This window comes from Chanodichthys erythropterus, chromosome 6 (genome assembly GCF_024489055.1).
Source record: "Chanodichthys erythropterus isolate Z2021 chromosome 6, ASM2448905v1, whole genome shotgun sequence".
NCBI lineage: Eukaryota > Metazoa > Chordata > Actinopteri > Cypriniformes > Xenocyprididae > Chanodichthys > Chanodichthys erythropterus.
This window is the reverse complement of record NC_090226.1, coordinates 11,753,161-11,771,993: the sequence shown is the minus strand read 5'-3', so window position 1 is coordinate 11,771,993 and position 18,833 is coordinate 11,753,161. Positions and strand designations below refer to the sequence as shown.

At 38.1% G+C, this 18,833-nt stretch overlaps 1 protein-coding gene across 2 annotated transcripts; it reads right to left on the bottom strand.

The window, feature by feature from the left end:
• Window positions 1-862: 862 nt before the first annotated feature.
• wnt7aa (wingless-type MMTV integration site family, member 7Aa) lies at window positions 863-17,528 on the bottom strand. Of its 2 annotated transcripts, none has more exons than XM_067388045.1 (4): window positions 17,506-17,528; window positions 9,016-9,242; window positions 5,198-5,469; window positions 863-3,164 (listed from the first exon to the last, which is right to left on the bottom strand). In XM_067388045.1, the coding sequence occupies exons 2-4, from the start codon at window positions 9,110-9,112 to the stop codon at window positions 2,685-2,687; spliced, it is 849 nt and encodes a 282-aa protein (XP_067244146.1). In that variant the 5' UTR covers window positions 9,113-9,242; window positions 17,506-17,528; the 3' UTR covers window positions 863-2,684. The 2 variants fall into 2 exon arrangements, with proteins under 2 accessions (XP_067244146.1, XP_067244145.1); XM_067388044.1 differs by lacking the exon at window positions 17,506-17,528 and adding an exon at window positions 10,149-11,395.
• Between the last annotated feature and the right edge of the window lie 1,305 nt (window positions 17,529-18,833).

Below are 18,833 nucleotides of genomic sequence, written 5' to 3'. Positions count from 1 at the left end.
AAGAGAGTAACATCCAAAAGGTTTTTCAAAACCACACAATATTGTGATTCAGCTCATGGTGACTGGGTGTCGATGTTACTTTAACCAAGGCTGTTTGGCCAGCTGCCTTTTCACGCTGCTGCCTATTGATGAGTTTTCATCCGATTCTCAAAGGAGCATTTTGTGGCGATTATTCAAGGGGTGATACTAAGATCTTTTCTAACTTTTGGATTGAAATTCCTCTTGACATCATCCTTCACAATGGTAAAGCCTCTCTTTTTGCCATCCCCTTTGCCTTTAGAGGGAACAAAATAAATAGCATCCAAAAGTTAGCTGGATTTTGCATAGTTAACATTTCGCTAATGGGCAGGCCTGCTTCTCAGGGAGACTGGACAGCATTTTTGGGGGCCACAATGGTGTTGTTGTGGTGACGGCGCTGGGAAGTGAATGAAGCAGATGTCAGAGTAATCCATCACCCCTCTTCCTCGACCCCCCCCCTTCCCTTCTCTATCTGCCCATTGCTGAGACACCCTCTTCACTGCTACTCATCAATTAAAGCCCTACACCAGCCCTACCATTAACATGCAAGTACTTTCGTTAGCTTCCTCCCTGCCCTGCGGTCATCCATGTAGTAAAAACTGTCAAAACCAGTAGTCAACCATAACTTAACAGCAATGGATGTTTTGCCACTTGTTACCACTTTACTAATTTGAGAGACTGTCAAGCGAGTGATGACTCTGTTTTCATAAGATGTAAATGCGGGCAATGTGATGATTCAAAATAGCAGACCATTTAGTTTGTCAGGTTTAGAAAATCTATTTAAATTTATCCCATAAAATACATAAAAATATGCCTTTTGAAGAAAACAAAAACTGGTGCAAGCCAAGGAAACATTTATTAACACTGTTCAAAACATAATGCACAACATTGTTTATCATTTATGATGACACAATCATGAAGTACAATCAATTTGGCAAAACATCTGTTCAAATCACTGATTTTGTAAAATAACTGCATCAAGGCCGTCCTGTTTTTAGACTCTTGCGCCATGCTCAAATTCAGATGTTCTTTGGTAAAAACCCTCAGTCATGAATTTTTCCTCAGTACCAGAGAGTTTTGTCCCAGGATTATTTCACTATAGTTTCCCTTACTGATCCCACATCCAGGACCTTTGTCATGAAAATGCTACTTGAATATTTGAAAACCAGTATGATCGTCTTGTGATATGCAAAAACACCACTATGAGTGATACTTCATTGAGATGTACTTTACATAAATTGATCAAGCTCAAGCTGGTACCATGACACAATCACACCGTTTCTAGCTTATCTCTCTAATTTCTGTCCATCTAAAAAGGACATTGGTAGTGGGTTTTTCCTTTACACAAAAATAAATAAAATACTCATATAAAAATAATCTCTTACAAAATATATGTCAACACAGGGACAATCTGTCTGAACAACCACATTTGCTCACAACACACAAAATACTACTAGTATTAACTACCGTTGCAGAACAGAACAAAACTAGCAGCAAAAAGTGTTATATTACCTATAATATATAACATTAATAGAATTGGTTATCTGATCTCAACATTCCACATCAGTAGCAGGCGGGGCATCTGTATTGAGGCCGTTCCATTCCTAAGTGAATTAAGTACTGATTCTCTTTCTCTGCCAACAGAGCAAATATTAGCCAAAAGCGAGGGGTGCTTGTGGCCTCATTAGCATAAAGCTTTGTGTCAATTGAGGTCATAAAGTTTAAGTCTAAGTGGGTAGAATTTAGTTCCCATGTAAATACGCTTATTTTGAATGGGCTATTCCAATTTGGATCTGTGGAGCAATGTTAAAAAAGTATGACACTACTTGTTTATTCACTTTGGAAGGAATGAGCCTTCAAACATGATGCACAAATCCAGTGTGTATTTGTACATAGGAATATATGTGCAAGGGTTAACACTGAAGGAGAGGGGAAAATGGAAGCACAAAGACTCACAATGATACATTAAAGACAGTAGAGTCTCTGCTTTCAGAGACTAGTAATTACACCTAGAGTGCAGCGCACTTGTTTTTGTATCGTGCATCGTCGTTTCATCCCTAAGCTAAAGCACATGATATACAGTGTAAAAGTTGGTCAGTTTTTTTTTCTATGCAAAACACACAACATCAAAACAGGAGAAGAGCTAAATCTAAGCTAGTAAACACAATGAAAAAAAATCAGTAGTTTCCTTATTAAATAAATTAACATTAGCCATTTTCTCTAAATTAAAAGTTAAATATCATCGTTGTGTCCATGTACAGTTTTTAATGTTGTAAGATTTGTAATGTCAGTCCCTCAGACCAAAACGTTCCTCAGATATGCCTTCCGTACTATCTACGGAGCAGAACACCCTCAATCACACCCCACATCTTTCTCACGGTCCACAGATCAAGCCTTTGCCGGCTACTTCGCTCTGTTGCTCAGTACTGGAACAGAAAGGTGTCTACTGGTACCAACACGAAGCCTTCAGCAGAGCTCTGGAGCAACGCTGCATGCATTGCATGCAATTACTCCGTCTAGACTCCACCAAACCCACGTTTTCCAGTGCAAATGGCTCTTTCCTCTCAACACCTGGAATCCATAGCAGTGGTCGTCCAGTTGCGACACTTGCAGACCCTCTACCACACAAGCCACAGGTGTGCATCAATACCCCAGCAATAAATATTTCACTTGCACGTGTACACTTCTGTCCGTTCACTACAGGTGTTGCACTTGACGTAGCAACACCAAAGAAACTTGCAGTTGCACTGCCACACACGCGAGTACTGGTGGGTGTTATATCCTCGGCCGCAGCACATGAGGTCGCAGCCATTGGCTTGCTGCGCAGTCTTGTTGCAGATCCTGCCCTGGGTTCCCATGCTACCCGTCACAGGATCTGCCTCACAATAGTTGGGCGACTTCTCAATGTACACCAAATCCGTCTCCATGGGCTTCCGGTACGAGTAAGGCTTTTTAACCTTCAGAAAGGTAGGTCTCTTGTTCCGACTGGCTCGGACAGGTTCCACATGCACGGCATGGTTATACTTCTCCTTGAGGATGTAACCCAGCTGCCGAAACTTTGGGAGAGTGGTCCAGCAAGTCTTGGTGGTGCAGGATCCAGATACACCATGACATTTACACTCTAAACGCATGTTCTTTTCCAAGATCTAAGGTGGGAGGAAAAATAAACAAGTCAATACCTTTGGGATTATTTCGGCACCTAGGTTCCTTTTAGGTGACAAATTCGAAGTGTTCAATCATCCGTTACAAAAGATAGAATTACTGATGCTAAGTGGAGAATGTATGAGGAAGGAAAAGATCTTATTTATGAAAAGGTATGTGGTAGTTTTGGTCATAAACCAGTGTTTAAACATTTTGCATATATCCACATCATCTCATAGAAGGCATATTCCAGCAAACCACAATCTGTAGAGACAATATACAATAGAGTAGGGATTAGTAAAATCACCCTCCATAGCATACAGTCGGGTATTTAAAGCACATTTCTGGGAACAGGTTGAGACAAAGGTTTTGTTTCTTTTCTTTTTTTTAACATTCCGATTTGAAGAATGCAAGGATTGTTAAACTTGCAGTGCTAGACTACCTCATTCCTCTCTGTTCTGTAGAAAGGGCCTGCAAAACACAGCTTGTGTTCACAGGCTCTCTGACTACTTGTAGGAAGCTGTTTCATTTGTGTACACAACACACGCCACAAATTGTTGCAAGGGGCAAACTATCAGAGGTTGTCTGTAGGAGTCTCTTGTCTTGTATAAGCAATAGAGCGGAATCTGCACAGGATATGATATAAACACTGACTGAACGATGATCGCAGAGTTCCTACAACAATCAGCCTGTGTGTAGTGTACACAGATAAAGCTCAGGAATCAGGTTTCAGGTGCCTGTGTGCTTCCCCTTGTTATACGTACACACGTCAAGCCCCACAGGTAAAAACACAACATTTTGAGCAGCAGCGTGACCGAGATAGGCTGAGATCTTTTCCTGACCTGTAGTTATTTTTCATGTAAACAAACGCTAAATATTAATGCATTGCACTGCAGCAAAAAAATTGCACAGAAAAAAAAAGAAGCAGCATAAGTTAGCTCAGAATAGATGAATGAATGAGCAAACGTAAGCAGAACTCAGTGAAGCAGAGTGCCTGTTTAGATATGAAAGATATCCAAGAGGTCTGATTGGCATCAGTGGATTGCCTGTTCGAGGCGGCGTAATCTTTGGTGTGGTCGGTTAATGTGTCTTTTCTCTCCTTTTCTTTCCCTTCCTTTCACTCTTTTTCACTTTTACTGTGGGTGGGAGAGGCTTTACCTTGCTTTTTAATTATTTTTTTCTCTCTCTCAGACTTTCTGGAGTCTTTTTGGCAATTGTCTGCAATCTAGGATGCATATCAGGCTTAGTGTGCTCATGCTCCTGATTCCTGATAAACAGCAAGTCTCCGGAAAAGTTTACAAAGGAAAGATCCATGTGTTTTAGGAGAGTCCACACCCCTTGCGTTTTCACTGAGGCACTGCATTGCAATCCATTAACCAATCCAAATAATGGGTGTGGCATGTTGATGCCACAACCCTACTTTCATTGAGAACTGCTCAATGAAAAGTAGAAATTTGCATCTGAGCTCACAATGAATTTGTGAATTGACAAGCACTGGACTGAATATACTTGCTATAAAGAGAGCCTTGGTGCATGCGAGGCAACAGATACCAGAACATATTTTTATGATAAAACAGGTTACTGGTCAGGCTTAGGGGTTTAAAGCCCCAAAAGAAGCTCTGTCCAGAGTGCTGAAACATCACACTCTCCAGATTGGCACTGAATGATGAAAAGCTTATGAAGGTCAGTCAAACTGCCTGGGCATTCTGGGTATGCGTTTTGAAGTTATATTTTCAATTGCGCACCAAATCTTTTTGACTTCCGTGAGTGTAAAATAAAATCCCACAGTTTCTTGAATGTCTTACCACCTTAACCTCTCTAGGGAATCAAATCTCCTTTACGATTTCTGAATCACTTAAAAAGGCACAATTAGAGTTGAATTAGGTCATGTGCGTGCCAAAACTAAAGTTGCATTGCTATTCCTAGCTATTGCTAATCTACAACCCACTCCTAATCAGAGCAAATTCAAGTAAAAGAGCCTAGTAGGACTTACAAGAATGTAAACCAAACAATGTTTTTATGCATGTCTTACACATACCTTGCGTCCCACTTCGTTGTTATGGAGGTTCATGAGTGTCCTGGCGTTCTGCTTGATCTCCCGTGCGTCGACGAACACCTTTGAGAAGCTCAGACCGTAGCGAATATCAGCCGAGCATCCTCCCCACTTCCAGCCTTCCTCTTGGTTGTAGAAGCCCTGCTTCTCCTTGTCACAGCCACAGCCGCTCAGCGTGCCTTGCGTGCAGGCCGCCGTGATGGCATGGGCGACCCCGGCAGCGATGATGGCGTAAGTGAAGGCTGCCTCTTTACTGCCTGGAACCAAAAGAACATTCTATGTCAAAATTGCTGACAAGAAGATCCAGTTATAGGCAGTTTTAAACCCCCCTACATACCTGACATATCTTGACACTCAAAGCAATAATGAAATGTGTTAGTTGAGTCAAGTGAAGTTCATTTATCATACACACTTCACATTGATTAACAGAATGGCCTCGGGAAGATGGTGTGGGAAAAGTGTGGTAGGCTTATAAAAAATGATCTAGAGTCCAACATGGGCAAAACAAACACGGATCACATACCTGTGATTACTCAACACGCAAATAATTGTCCTTCAGTTGTCATAGAGAGGAAACAGAAAGACAAATAACTGTTTGCACACAGATGAGCAAAGGAAGGAACAGTCCATCTCTTTAATAAGCACAAATGACAAGGGTTTATTTCAGAGACAATAGAATGGTAGAGATAGAGGGTATGTGTTTAGACTCTAGCCTGGCCACTGTCCCAGCTTCCGTCAGAACGAGGGATCCACCCTGTGGAGATGAACTCCTCAGGCATGCAGTGCCTCCCTGGCCAGAGCACTGCTATAATTGATTGCCACTGTTAAACAGGGCACTTCCAGGTTAAATTTATATGGACAAAGATAGGTCTGAAAATCCTGCGAAGAGTTATTTCAAGGACTTTTTTGGTAAGGTGACAGCAAGCCAAGAACTTTTAAGTGAACTCTTAACCAAATTCTAGTTGTTCAAAAATGGACACTTCCACCATTCCTTTTTCTTCTTTCTCGTTATTATTATTATTTTGATATTTTCTTTGGCAGTGTTTTAATGCTGCCAACAATGCACTGGAATACATTTGAAAGTCGCTTCAGATAAAAGTGTTCACAAATATAAAAGTAAAAAGCTACATGGAAAAAAAATTAAGATGCATTCACTGTTGCTCACTTATGTTAACATTCCCGGAAATGTACATATCCTTTTCTGGATTAATGAGTCATGATGTATTGACAGTCCTAAGAATCATTTACACACCTGGAACCAAAGAAACACTTAAAAAGTTAACCTCTTTAGGCCTCGTAAAGAGTGATGTCATGAGTTATTGCAATTAATATCTTTGCTATCTTTTGATCATTTCATGGCAAGAAGTGAACAAAAAAACAAAAACAAAACACAAATATGTCAGACTGTTAACAGACCGGCTCAGCAATTCAGGAATTTTCACCTTCAAGCGATCAAGAAACTTCAGTGGTTTCCTGAAACTCACTAACATTGGTATGTGTTGACCTGCTGATGATAAACATCTTGGAACTCTGCCCATGCAATTTAACAAAGGCCAGTTTGGGGCATCAATTATGTGGAGATTTTTATGAGTTGTTTGGGCTTGTCGCCAGGGGAGAAGGGATGTATCCTGAGGAAAGGAAAAAGAAGACTGTATTGACGCGAAATCTTAAAATTCTCATCAATACTAGAGTAGAATGCTCCTTGTCTTTGTATATCACTCGAGCTATGTTTACTCAAATCAAGATATTCTGAACACAAACACAGCTGATAAGACACCCATAAAACATGAGTGTTATGACATGAGTGTCATTTATTTTTGAGAGAAATCTGAATCAGGGGCATCGCATGATTCTGTGCGAGACGTCTCTTGCCAAAACTGTAAATGCAAGAGGTTAATTTATAAACCTCATACAATGTACTTGTCTGGACTTGAGGCATTAATGCTGTTGGAGGAAAACTATTTTTGAGCATACCAGAGGGTGGTTAAGTCAGAGAAGATTTAGGAGGGTTGCGCTCAAGCAACATAAAGTAACACGAGCACAAAGATGGTACGCCTTTCGCATATCTGTCCGACTGCTGATTTCCAGCAAGCTATATATCAATCGCAACTTCATTCATATATACGATAAAAAGGTGAACGGGTCCAGCGGTACTGGAGAAGGCAAAATGTGCACCTAAAAGAGGAATCTATGGCCGTGTGTGCCAAATGTGGACCTTGGTACCAGGCCCTGAAAGTTATTGCACATTACTCAATTTTTTTTTTTTTTTTTTTTTTTTTTTGGGAGTACGCAAGCCCCTCCCCAAACGATTAACTACTCTTTTCATCTTCTAGCTTCTGCTACTATGAGCATGACTGGTCATACACCCACTGAAACCAATCATATTTGAACGGTTGTCCATTATATTTAATCCTCCCTATACTGACCGTAAACAAAAAGAGTCTGGGTAAATAAAGCGGTTGGGCCGTTTCAGAAATGGAGACCACGGTTTGTCACTCTAGGTCAGCGTCAGCTCTGAAGTGCTTAGATGAGAGGGCACACAACACAAGACCTAAAGCAGCTGTCCAAGCAGACAGCATTAAATAATATAATCAGCACCCACAACAAATCCAGGCTGCCATTCAAGTGTAAACGGCTCAGTGTGTGCAGCTCCACCAGAATGAGATGGAAAGAGACGAAAACCCCTTTTTTTTTTTTTCTGGAGGCGCTTGTCTTTGATGCAAAGGGATAAAATACAGCTTCACCTTCAGCGATAGATACAAGTCTCTACAGATCTAAGCTTTTCCCCTGGGCCTCAACCACACCATCGCAACACTGACTGGATCCTAAGAGCGTGCAGCAAAAGGAAAGAGGAGAAATTATATTAAATATTATCTAGAAATATTTCCGATATTTGAGCATTGAAATTCCCTTCAGCCATCTTCCACAGAAAAAAGCATGCAATAATGCAAACGAGGTTTTGAAACTAAAGCAAAGTCCTTCACGCCACCATTCATCAAAGTGTCGTAGGCTCAATAGCACTGAAGGACCCCTTAACAGGCCGAAGTTTGCCTTAGGAAAATGGATAACATTATCCCCAAGTGAAAAACTCGCTTAATTACTTTTGCTTTGTCTCTCTAAGGTGACATATTGTTACATTTCTTCACAATACTGTACTTTCTTTTGGTCCTACCATTCAACCACTGTAACTTATACCCGTGGTAAAGTGAAAACCCTGACTGCCAAATCATTCAAATCTACAGATAAGACAGGACGACTAGAAAAAGAATTCTTTTGAGAGGGTGGACTGTTGAGAGGGCTATAAATCCAGCCGCGTTGGCACTTGCTCCATGAATGCAGCTGAAACCTACCTGACATTGTGAGACACTAAATGTTAGCCTGACATCCAATGACAAATCATTTCAAATGAGATGTCAAAGTGACAGAAACAGGACACAACATAGTGTCATTCCAAGTCTATCCAAAATCTGTCTCTTTTTATGAAGAAAACATATATTTGTAATAATATTAAACAAAGTTAAGAGTGTTCTAGCAGATGTATAAGAGTGAACTCTGATTTCACCATTAAATATCACAAAGACTGACAATGTTTCAGCAAAACTAAAAGGTTTCCTCATCCACACGTTTAACCTAAAAACAGCTTTATTTGGGCTTTGATGCTCTTAAAAGGGCTTAAAATAAAGTGAATTGGTCAAATAACATTCTTTGTGCTTTTCGTTTTTGCCTGCAATAGGATTCCGCTAGTTTAAAAATATCACTTTTGAATACTGTAAAAATATAAATGTAATAATTTGGTAACATACCCACTTTCAACTCTTTTCCAAAGACAGTTCTTTCCCCGAGGGCCGAGCAGTTCCACCTTCCATTTTTGAATTGAAACTGACACTCATTGATTCCCATTTGTGCTCCTTCTCCAATGACAATGATAGCGTCAGGCCGGCTTTGACAGATAGTCCTTTGACGAGGGGCCAAACCAGGAATTTTGTTACAGATAATACTTGCTCCCAACGCAACCACGGAGGAAAAGCCCCTGTAAAGTTTAGAAATAAGGGTTTATATTTATACAGAAAAATATTAGGAATCATCGGCCATGACTAAAAGATAATTCACAGTATACAGTACATGGATGGTAACAAAACTGAGCACTAAAGCACTTTGGGAGACAGTTAAACCATCATAGCATCATTAAATATTGTTCTGTAGGAAAAAGAAAAGATAATTTCATGGGACACAGGCCTATGTGAGACAATGACATATGTTCGAGATGATAAAAAGTAGAAATCTTTTTTAAAATCTAGTTCTAAAACATCTTAAAAATGTCATCTTTTTACTCAAAAATCAAGCAGTATATCCATCAAGTAAAATTACATTCTTAACACCTTGAAAACAACTTTTATTTAAAAAAAATAGGCCTATTTGTCAAAAAATAGTCATATATATATATATATATATATATATATATATATATATATATATATGAAGTTTTCATAGAGTTACACTATTGGACATGAACAAAAACATTCACAAAAATATAATTTAATGATCTTAATAAAACAAGGGTGTTCTAAAGGGGTCCTCTGTGTTCATTTTTCTTAACGTTTGGTTAGGCCACACTGACTTGACAAACATTTTTTTTTTTTTTTTAAATAAGTGAATTTAAAAAATGTTCATCATATAACTATTTTTGTAAGAATTTAAAAAATACGGACAATAAAAGTCACTGAGATATTGCAGATACATATAACAAAAAAAGTTCCACTGTTCATGTTTCTTTGACTATATATATATTCAAACAACTTTATCAAATGCAAGTGTCATGGCAGTAAACAGACAATGTGCTCGCAATAATGAAATTCTCATCAATATTATATGGATTATATTTGCATAAATGTGGCAGGTTAAAACAGGTAAACAAATTCCATTTCACCCTACTTACCCAATCTTCAAATATATAATCCCCAAACAGAGGAAAATGTGAAAAATCCAGCGGCGTGTTTTCCTGCTCATGTTCAGCCTGTACTTTGTTAATAGACTGTGAAGTGATAGTAGTCTCCTAACCGGTGGACAAGAGGTTTTATCACAAGCAAAGCAAGTCCTTGGAGGGATGCAAAACTCCGAGAGAACTTGACGTGAACACCTGAGCTGATATCCTTCGGGACGCGTTGAGTTGAATGTTATTCTGCATATGTACGACTTCTGAATCACTTTTACGCGTCTCGATTTACTAGAACAGACTACCCGCTCTTACATTCACAGCACCCTTTCCAGCAGATCCTTTATCTGTTAAATCTATCAGGATGTGTACTGAAGGAAATTAAACTTTCCGATATTCCTTTTACACGTCTGTGCGCTCCTGAAGCAGAGTAGCAGGTTGATAACGCGACTAATGACTTCAAAACACACCGCAAACACGCGCGTTCAACCAAACTACACAAGTAGTATGCATTGAAGTAGGCTAGAGTACGTATTGAGGTAAAAATCTGATTTGAGATACGACAACCCAGTAATCAACGACAGATGTGTCACCTGGATTTATATATATCGCGCTATAATACCATAATAACCAATCTGAGTAAGAAATGAATATTCTCTATGCGCTTCTTGGCGAAGATCATATCGCAGTAACTCCAGCTTCTTAAACAGAGCTTTTATCTATTTTCCTGCACCCGTTTGCTCCTCCCATGAGAAAAGAAAACTTGTTCGACTTTAGATTTCCCCCTCACCCACCTCAAGCCTTAATTGTGAGGTGAGAGATGTTCATCTATCCACTTTCCAAAAAAAAAAAAAAAAATCAAAAAAAAAAAAAAAAAAAAAAAAATTCAAAGAGTCCTCCGCGTGACCAAGAACAGTACAACAAATATTAAATAATGAAACAAACTTTTAAACTAGTTTAATCTTGTGATCTTTAATGAAAGGTTAATTCATTCCGATTCAATTAATAACAATAGATACAATGTATATTAAGTGTTCCAAGAAAAGGGTCCCTAATTCTGAAAATGTGTGTAAGGCTTGCCTTTCCACATCAACAAATCCAGTTATTACGATCATAATCTCTTTAAAATAAAGAACAAATCAATAAATTAGAAGTGTCTCTTTATCAAATTGTCTTATTGTGTTTGGTTTCCCTGTTGTAAAAACCAGCATATGCTGGTAAGGTATGTTTTGAAGCTGGTATGCTGGTTTGAGCTGGTCCTAAACTGGTCCAGGACCAACATGGACCAGCATGAACCAGCATACCGGCTTCAAAACATACCTTAACCAACATAGGCTACGCAGGTTTTTTTCAGCAGGGTTGCCAGACACGATCTGAAAGTCAACCCTGTTAACATGATTTGATAGGAAACAAAAACAACTGATTTGATATTGAAAACTGGAAATTTGTAGATGTTCATCATTAAATTCTCTTTCAATAGCACGAGGTTAGTAGGCTAGTGAGTACCTAAATGAACTGTCGACCCTGTTACGCAATGCAGTATCCCAATATATAAACAAGTTTCGCTTGAGAAAGTCGTGTAATTTATAAATACATCAAGAGTTTGTCTGACAAATGAAAAAAAAGGCACGCATTTTGTGGAATGAACCAGAAAAATACAAATCAAAGTGCTTGATTATTTGTGCAAATGATTTTTGTCTATTTTATTTTAACATCGACACAATTAACATTCCTTGTAAATTACTAGATTTATTAAATCCATGGAGCGTTGATGTTTGAGCAACAAACTTTTAAAAGTCCAAATATGACGCACACACATATCAGACCCATTATTAAGCAGTTCATTATTTGACAAATTATCTGCTACTGGTACGTTTTCCAAAGTTTCCTCGTGAAAAGATGATCTCGAGCTCAAACGACGATTAAAATATTGCTAGTTGCTAAGCAACCATCCATCCCAAAATGCGATTACAGATCCTTCATGCAGACTTTGGTAAATGTATACCATATGAATATAAATTATAGTGGCATAATAACAGGCAACAGAAGCAATAGAAATCCAGCATATGCTGGATTACAAATTAAAGACCCTCTAACTCTGAAGCCGGGGCAGATCATTCGGGACATACAGCATCTATCATCCTGTTAGATTCAGCCATGTTTTCAAAGATATATATATAGATAATACAAGAGCGCCATCTCCAGGATGAATGCATAATGCTGCGGCGACAATAATAACCTCTTATAATATATCAAACAGTTTCTATTAATCCACGATTGTCTTCCACTCTTAACTTGGAAATATTTTTCTTTGTCTGTTAAAAATAGGCATTACATAAATATCAGTTTTAATCAATGACAAACACTGATCAATTTGCAAATACTTTTATTGCATTGGTAAAACATTACATTAGAAACAAGAAAAATGCTTTTATTAAAGAAACAAAACACTACGTCACATTTTCTAACATAATTAGATGTTATTTTGGTGTATTTCTGCCCCTCAGGGAAGGCAATAGATTGTATAGTTATCTTCTACACAGGATAAAATCACTACCCTACAACTATACAATCTACTACCTCACACTGCACAAGCATTTCCATCTAATTAACGCAACACAATGAATACCACTACACACAAATTATCATTTTAACAATAAAACAAAATGTTTATATTTCAGCTAGCCAACCAACACATACCGTGACAATGCTATCATTGACATTAATCATCAGGAAATGTAGGATGAAACTCCGTAGGTAGCTCCGTTTTCACTTTGAGAAAGACAGTAGGCTGTATAGTTATCTCCCAGTGTGGGTGTGACCCTAAAACTATACAACCTACTACCTCATCCCACGGTGCACATATCGCCTTCTTTCCACCTGGAAATGAAGTAATGCAACTGGATAGTGACACAACTAATCTGATGTTTTCCCCAAGTCCTTTTTTGCCCGCCATGTTAGGATTCTCGTCTCGGCATCTACCATATTTCCATTTTCATTCTGTGGACGGGAAAAAGGTTAGTGAATTAAGGCTCATCAATCTGCTGACAAAATAAACCGACTGTTCAAAACTCAAAATAGTCGCTGCTTTCATTGCACAACATTATAAGTTACTGTGAATAAACGCATTATGAAAAAAAGACCCCGATCGGGCATCTGTAGGACTACAAAATGCTCCCTCGAACTGCATCAGACACCACGGGTAATGCAGCAAAATGGAGGGGCTGGCCAAGTTACTGGCACCCTCTCGGCACCGGGAAGCCATGTTGACATTGTGTGTGACTTGGCTACGTACGAACATCTCAGTCAAGATTAAATGCCGCCACATTCAGACTTGGGCCCAGTTTGGCTCTGGGATAGATGTCGTCAGTAACAGCAGGCAAGCAAGAGGGAACCAAAGCACTCAAAGCCTTGTCTTGTTTTCAGCCATCTTGTTGGTAGCTCATTCTAAATACAATTTCGTGTTTCAGAACTATTTTTCATAAAGCAATGCATTGAGTTTATAAAATGTGCTAACTATGATAAACAAGCACATACCACATGTGAACAGTAACTGTAATAATAATAATAATAATAAAATATTACAGTCACAAAAATAATGAACCATTTCCTTAAGGATGTCATTTTGGCAATGACTGCAGATCTTTTCGTTCTGATTTGTTACCCAATTGAGTGATTTGTTCACAAACTGGACAAAATATTGCATTCTATGATCATTTTCGCATACAGTCAAAGAGGACAGCTCGATACCAATATTCTAACTTTCTTTTTATAATATTGTGTATATTATACCATGGTGCTGCAGATTCAGCTGCAGTGCAGTACAACTCCTGAATGCATGAAACACTGATATAATGACAACTTGACATTAAGCAGTTTGTACTGCAATGAGAGAAAAATGGATGAAGATTATTCAGACAGGAAACAGGATTTTTCTTCCCCCCAAAACAGTGTTGAAGTAAAAAGACAGTGGCATTCAGAGGATGTGGCTGGGAAACCATTAAATTTGCCCACTTGGCATTTGGCAACATAAGCCTAACTTACATTCTGGCAGTTCTGCATGGTTTTCAATAATGCTGCATATTCATTTTTTAAAGGACACAGTTCTGAGCTCACCAGTGAATGTGGTACTAGTTCTTGAAGTGGTCCAGAAATTTTAAATCTGTCATCATTTACTTGCCTTAATCTCAGCTTTCATTTTGTCATTCATTCTTTATTTAAAAAGGTGCAATATGTAATATTCGCTAGAGGTCACTAGAGGCCTATTCAAAACAAAGGCCCAAGAGCGTGGAAACTTGGGACATGTGGTCTTCACATCACAGCTGGTGGAAAACAATTGGGATAGGACTCGGGAAGAAATCATGTTCATGGATGCGATTATTAACGTTACTGTAGTATTAAGCAGAGCAGGACCGAGTGTTGTGGGAGCTGAACGAGGCCGTTGGAGCGATTGCACACGGTCGCCAGCGCTGCTTCCGCTTTTCCGGTCAAGCGTATGAGGTAATGTAGCTCTGTTTATCATATTAGATACATCTGAGAGTGTTGACAATGATGTTATAACGTTACTCTGAGCGTTCGCTCGGCGGCCGCTGTGAGACACTTGTTTGAGACACACTGCAGTAAGCTACATCGATTTTAGAATATCATATTAAATGCTGGATGCTTGTGTTGATAAATGGCATGCAATTAATTTTAAAACGTATTGTCTGATGGAGAAAATGCTATATTACTGTTACTAAAAATAAAGCTGCATCTGATTATGCTATGTTAGCTACTTCACAAAATAGTGTTTTTCTCTGAGGCATGGTAAAGCATGGTACTCGCAAAAATTAAAATTAGATTTAAACAATAAGACTAAACATGTTGAGCTATATAATAATAATTAATTTTCTGTCTACAAATATATCAAAACAGTTGTTCCCTTGTCTATTAAAACATGTAAATATTAAAGCGTCTTTGGTGTTTCCATGGTTTCTACAAAATAAAATGGAAACCAAGGGAAACGCGGGTATGACGCAATTGACAGGCAATTGCAATTTTCTCACGATTTACAAATAACATTGTTAACATTTGGGATATTGTAAGTACTCAAGTGAACAAAATATATAACACTGGCCAAATGGTTTTTGGATATTTTACTGCAAAATTCTTACATATTGCACCTTTAACCAGGTTCAAAAACTCATTGAGACTTTTAAAAGAGTGACCTGGCCAAGAAAGCAGCAACAATAACAAACATACAAAAATACAAGTCAAGACAGAAAAATACAAATCAAGGATCACAACAACAAATGTAAAATAAATCAATATGAATTGAACGGTTTAGTCCAAATTTTAAGTCGCTTTATATAATGAACACATTAGTTTAGACTTTTATTCACATATAACCATTGATCAGCGAACATAGTACAGTTGAGCTTGTTTTTCTTGACATGAGAGAACAAATCTCATTGGTTCTTGCAGAGGCTCAAATGTACTATGTGACATGAGAATGAACCTCACTGGTTCTTTAGCGTCAAGCAAGCATGACTGAGCTTCTGTTTACCATATCTGATGTGTGCAGTGATGAATGTTTATATGTGATTAAAAGCCTAAATTAAATCAGCATATAAAGCAATCATTTCTCTTCCAATAATTTGGATTAATTCGCTTGATTTAAAGGTACAATTTGTGATATTTTTTCCCGCTAGAGGTCACTAGAAGCCTACTCAAAACAAAGGCGTAGTTTGATGACGCCAGGTTTTAGAGCGGAAACTTGGGACGTGGTCTCCATCTCAACGGACGGTGCAAAAGAATAGGGATTGGAGTCTGGAAGAACTCATGTTCGTGGATGCGATAATTTATGTTACTGTAGTATGAAGCAGAGCAGGACCGAGTGTTGCGGGAGCTGAACGAGCGGGACTTTTATTATGACAGTCGCCGGCGTTACTTCCGCTTTTCCGGTCATGAGTTTACGGGAGCTGTCCTTGTCGACAGAACCAGCGGCAGATGGTAAACAGTAATTATGTTCCATAAATAATTAACACAATCCACCATAAAACGTGCAAGAAGTAAATAAGGAACTGCTTGAAGCAAGCTAGTGGTTTGCTGGACACTAGACTCTACTTCCGCATTTGTCCACAGCACTGTTGGTTTCTACGTCAGCAAAGGCGGTAACAAAGGTAACTGACGTCATTGACAGGCGACTGCACTGCCCCGTGTTACTGTTTAGAATGGGAATTTTCTCATGATTTACAAGTAGTTGAAAACATTAGAGATATTGTTTGTAATCAGCTGGACAAAATAACACTAGCCTAGTGGTTTTTGGATATTTTACTGCAAAGATTTTACATATTGTACCTTTAATGGATCAGTTTTACAATCTCTATGAACTTTTTGCAGCTTCAAAGTGGTAGTTGCACGATCTGTCAATGGAGGGACAGAAATCTCTCAGATTTCATTAAAATAATTTGTGTTTTGAAGATGAACAAAAGTCTTACGGGTTTGGAAAGACATAAGAGCGAGTAATTGATGACAATGTTAATTTTTGTGTGAACAAACCCTTTATCTCCACTTGGCAAAAGTAATAATGAATTATTCAAGAAAACAGAATTTGATATATATTTTACATACAAATACATACACTCTATGAAACTTGAATTTGTAGCCGAAATGTCACTGTTGCACAAGCTGCCTGTCAAATTGCTTTAGAAATCACACCTCACGTCTTGCACCAAGTCTGTACGTAACAGACACAACCTGATTTAGTACTGAACAAGTCCAGATATCTTTAACTTTAAATAAAATACGTAGATTGCTGGACAGTGAGATTCCTCATCCACATTTGGCATGTAACGTGTTAGAATTAAGAGACTCTTCTGCGCTGCCAACACGTTAACGTTATTTTACACAGAGACAATTCGAAGACTTCAATTATTTTCTATTATAATGGTGGACTCTTTAGTCTCATAGTTTGTCCTCTCAAACTCTTTGTATGTTGCTCAAATTTCCCTCGCTTGATTCATAAAAAATGGCGGTCTACAGTGGCTAGCCTGCTAATATATCTACCCACCAAATTAACGACCCCTGGAACAAGTAGAAACTCCACGGCATTTCTGACATACACGACATTATAAAATTCTTCAGAGCACCGCATGTGAAATACATCAGCTCTATTCAAAAAGCATGCTAGGGTAAGTGTCCCTCACAGACTAGCAAGCAAGCTAGTTTACACATCGCTCTTAAATAATGTAGGAAGCAATGGAAACTTCTTGTAAAGTTTATCGGAGGTAAGAAGAAATACAAATACCCGCGATAAAACCGACACGGTTTCCTTGGTAACAAGAGAGGACTGTTTTTACATACAAACGCTCTGTCATACCTTCAGTGTGTCCTCAATGGAAGCTGAAGGCTAGTTGGCTAATAGCGATGAACACCCGCGGTCAGCGACTGTGCTGAAACTCCAGGACCCGGATGAACGCGTAGATGACTGACGGAGGAGACCTCCTTCTCAGCTCGCGCACTCCGGTTTATGAGGGAGTTTCTGATAGATTTTTTTTTTAAATACTTTTTTTTTAATGTTAAGACATACATTGATTTTGTTTTACATACATATATTTTTTTAATATTTACATAAAATGTAAAATATTATTTGTTTATTTATCGAACTCAACGCATGATTGCCTCTGCATTTAGCCCTTTAGCCTCAGTGGCTACTGCAACTTCCGGTGCATCGCAGCGTATGAGAAAATTAAGCACAAAATTAAACAACAAAGCAATACTGACACGATCCAATTTCATACTAAATGTATTTAAATATTCTGGAACTCATTACTAACATGTTATGTTTTAATATAATATACTAAATATTTACCAGAAACATAAATGTAATATACCATATTATAAGATAATTAGTTGTGTTCGACAGTTACTACCACATAAGAATAGAATAGAATAGAATAGAATAGAATAGAATAGAATAGAATAGAATAGAATAGAATAGACAGATAAGCACTTGGCGTGCATCCACTGATGCCCAAAACCCATTCGTTGGCAATTTTTTTAATGTGAAGTTGCTGGATTTACCAACCACCAGGTGGGGCTGTTGATCTGCATTTTCAAAGTCTTGCTTGAACCACGAAGCTTTCCATCATGAGTAAATCACTCTTTTTTTAACACTAATAATATCTATTACTCATCAGCTGGATTAAAAAACACTCACCATTGATTTAAACAATCAGCAACACACTGAATCGCATTAAACAGTTTAAATAAAATAGTAAATTAAACCTTAGGCCTATATTTATAATATCGTTCCTTTTTGAAAGCAAACAGCATTGAAAGCTGAGCTAAGATCCAGGAAAACTTTTATACATATAGATAAATGCAAGGCTGTAGCACACTATTTTATACAACCATTCAAATTAATGTCAAAGTATACACTTCAATAAAATAAAACAGGCCATTCCGTGTCAACCAGAGGTCCAAGACAAAAAAAAAAAAAGAAAAAAAAAAGATTTTGATCTTTTTTTCTGCTGAAATACATAAATGAAGAAGGAGGCCAAAATATTAAATGTAAAAATTACTAATAGACCAATCTCTGTGTAAAAATAAAATAATGATGCTGGCATCTTTTTAAAGTCATTCTTTTTTCAACCCTTGTAAATTGGCTCCAAATCTCAGGTGGAAATTGTCATTTTGACCCCCCTC

What these genes read in the sequence shown, in the direction of transcription:
- wnt7aa (XM_067388044.1), bottom strand. Translation starts at nt 10,219, where the DNA reads ATGAGCAGGAAAACACGCCGCTGGATTTTTCACATTTTCCTCTGTTTG. An exon ending in TGGAAAAGAGTTGAAAGTGG is followed by an intron (nt 5,470 to 9,015) that starts GTATGTTACCAA and finishes TTTTGGTTCCAG; the next exon opens with GCAGTAAAGAGGCAGCCTTC. An exon ending in ACAACGAAGTGGGACGCAAG is followed by an intron (nt 3,165 to 5,197) that starts GTATGTGTAAGA and finishes CTCCCACCTTAG; the next exon opens with ATCTTGGAAAAGAACATGCG.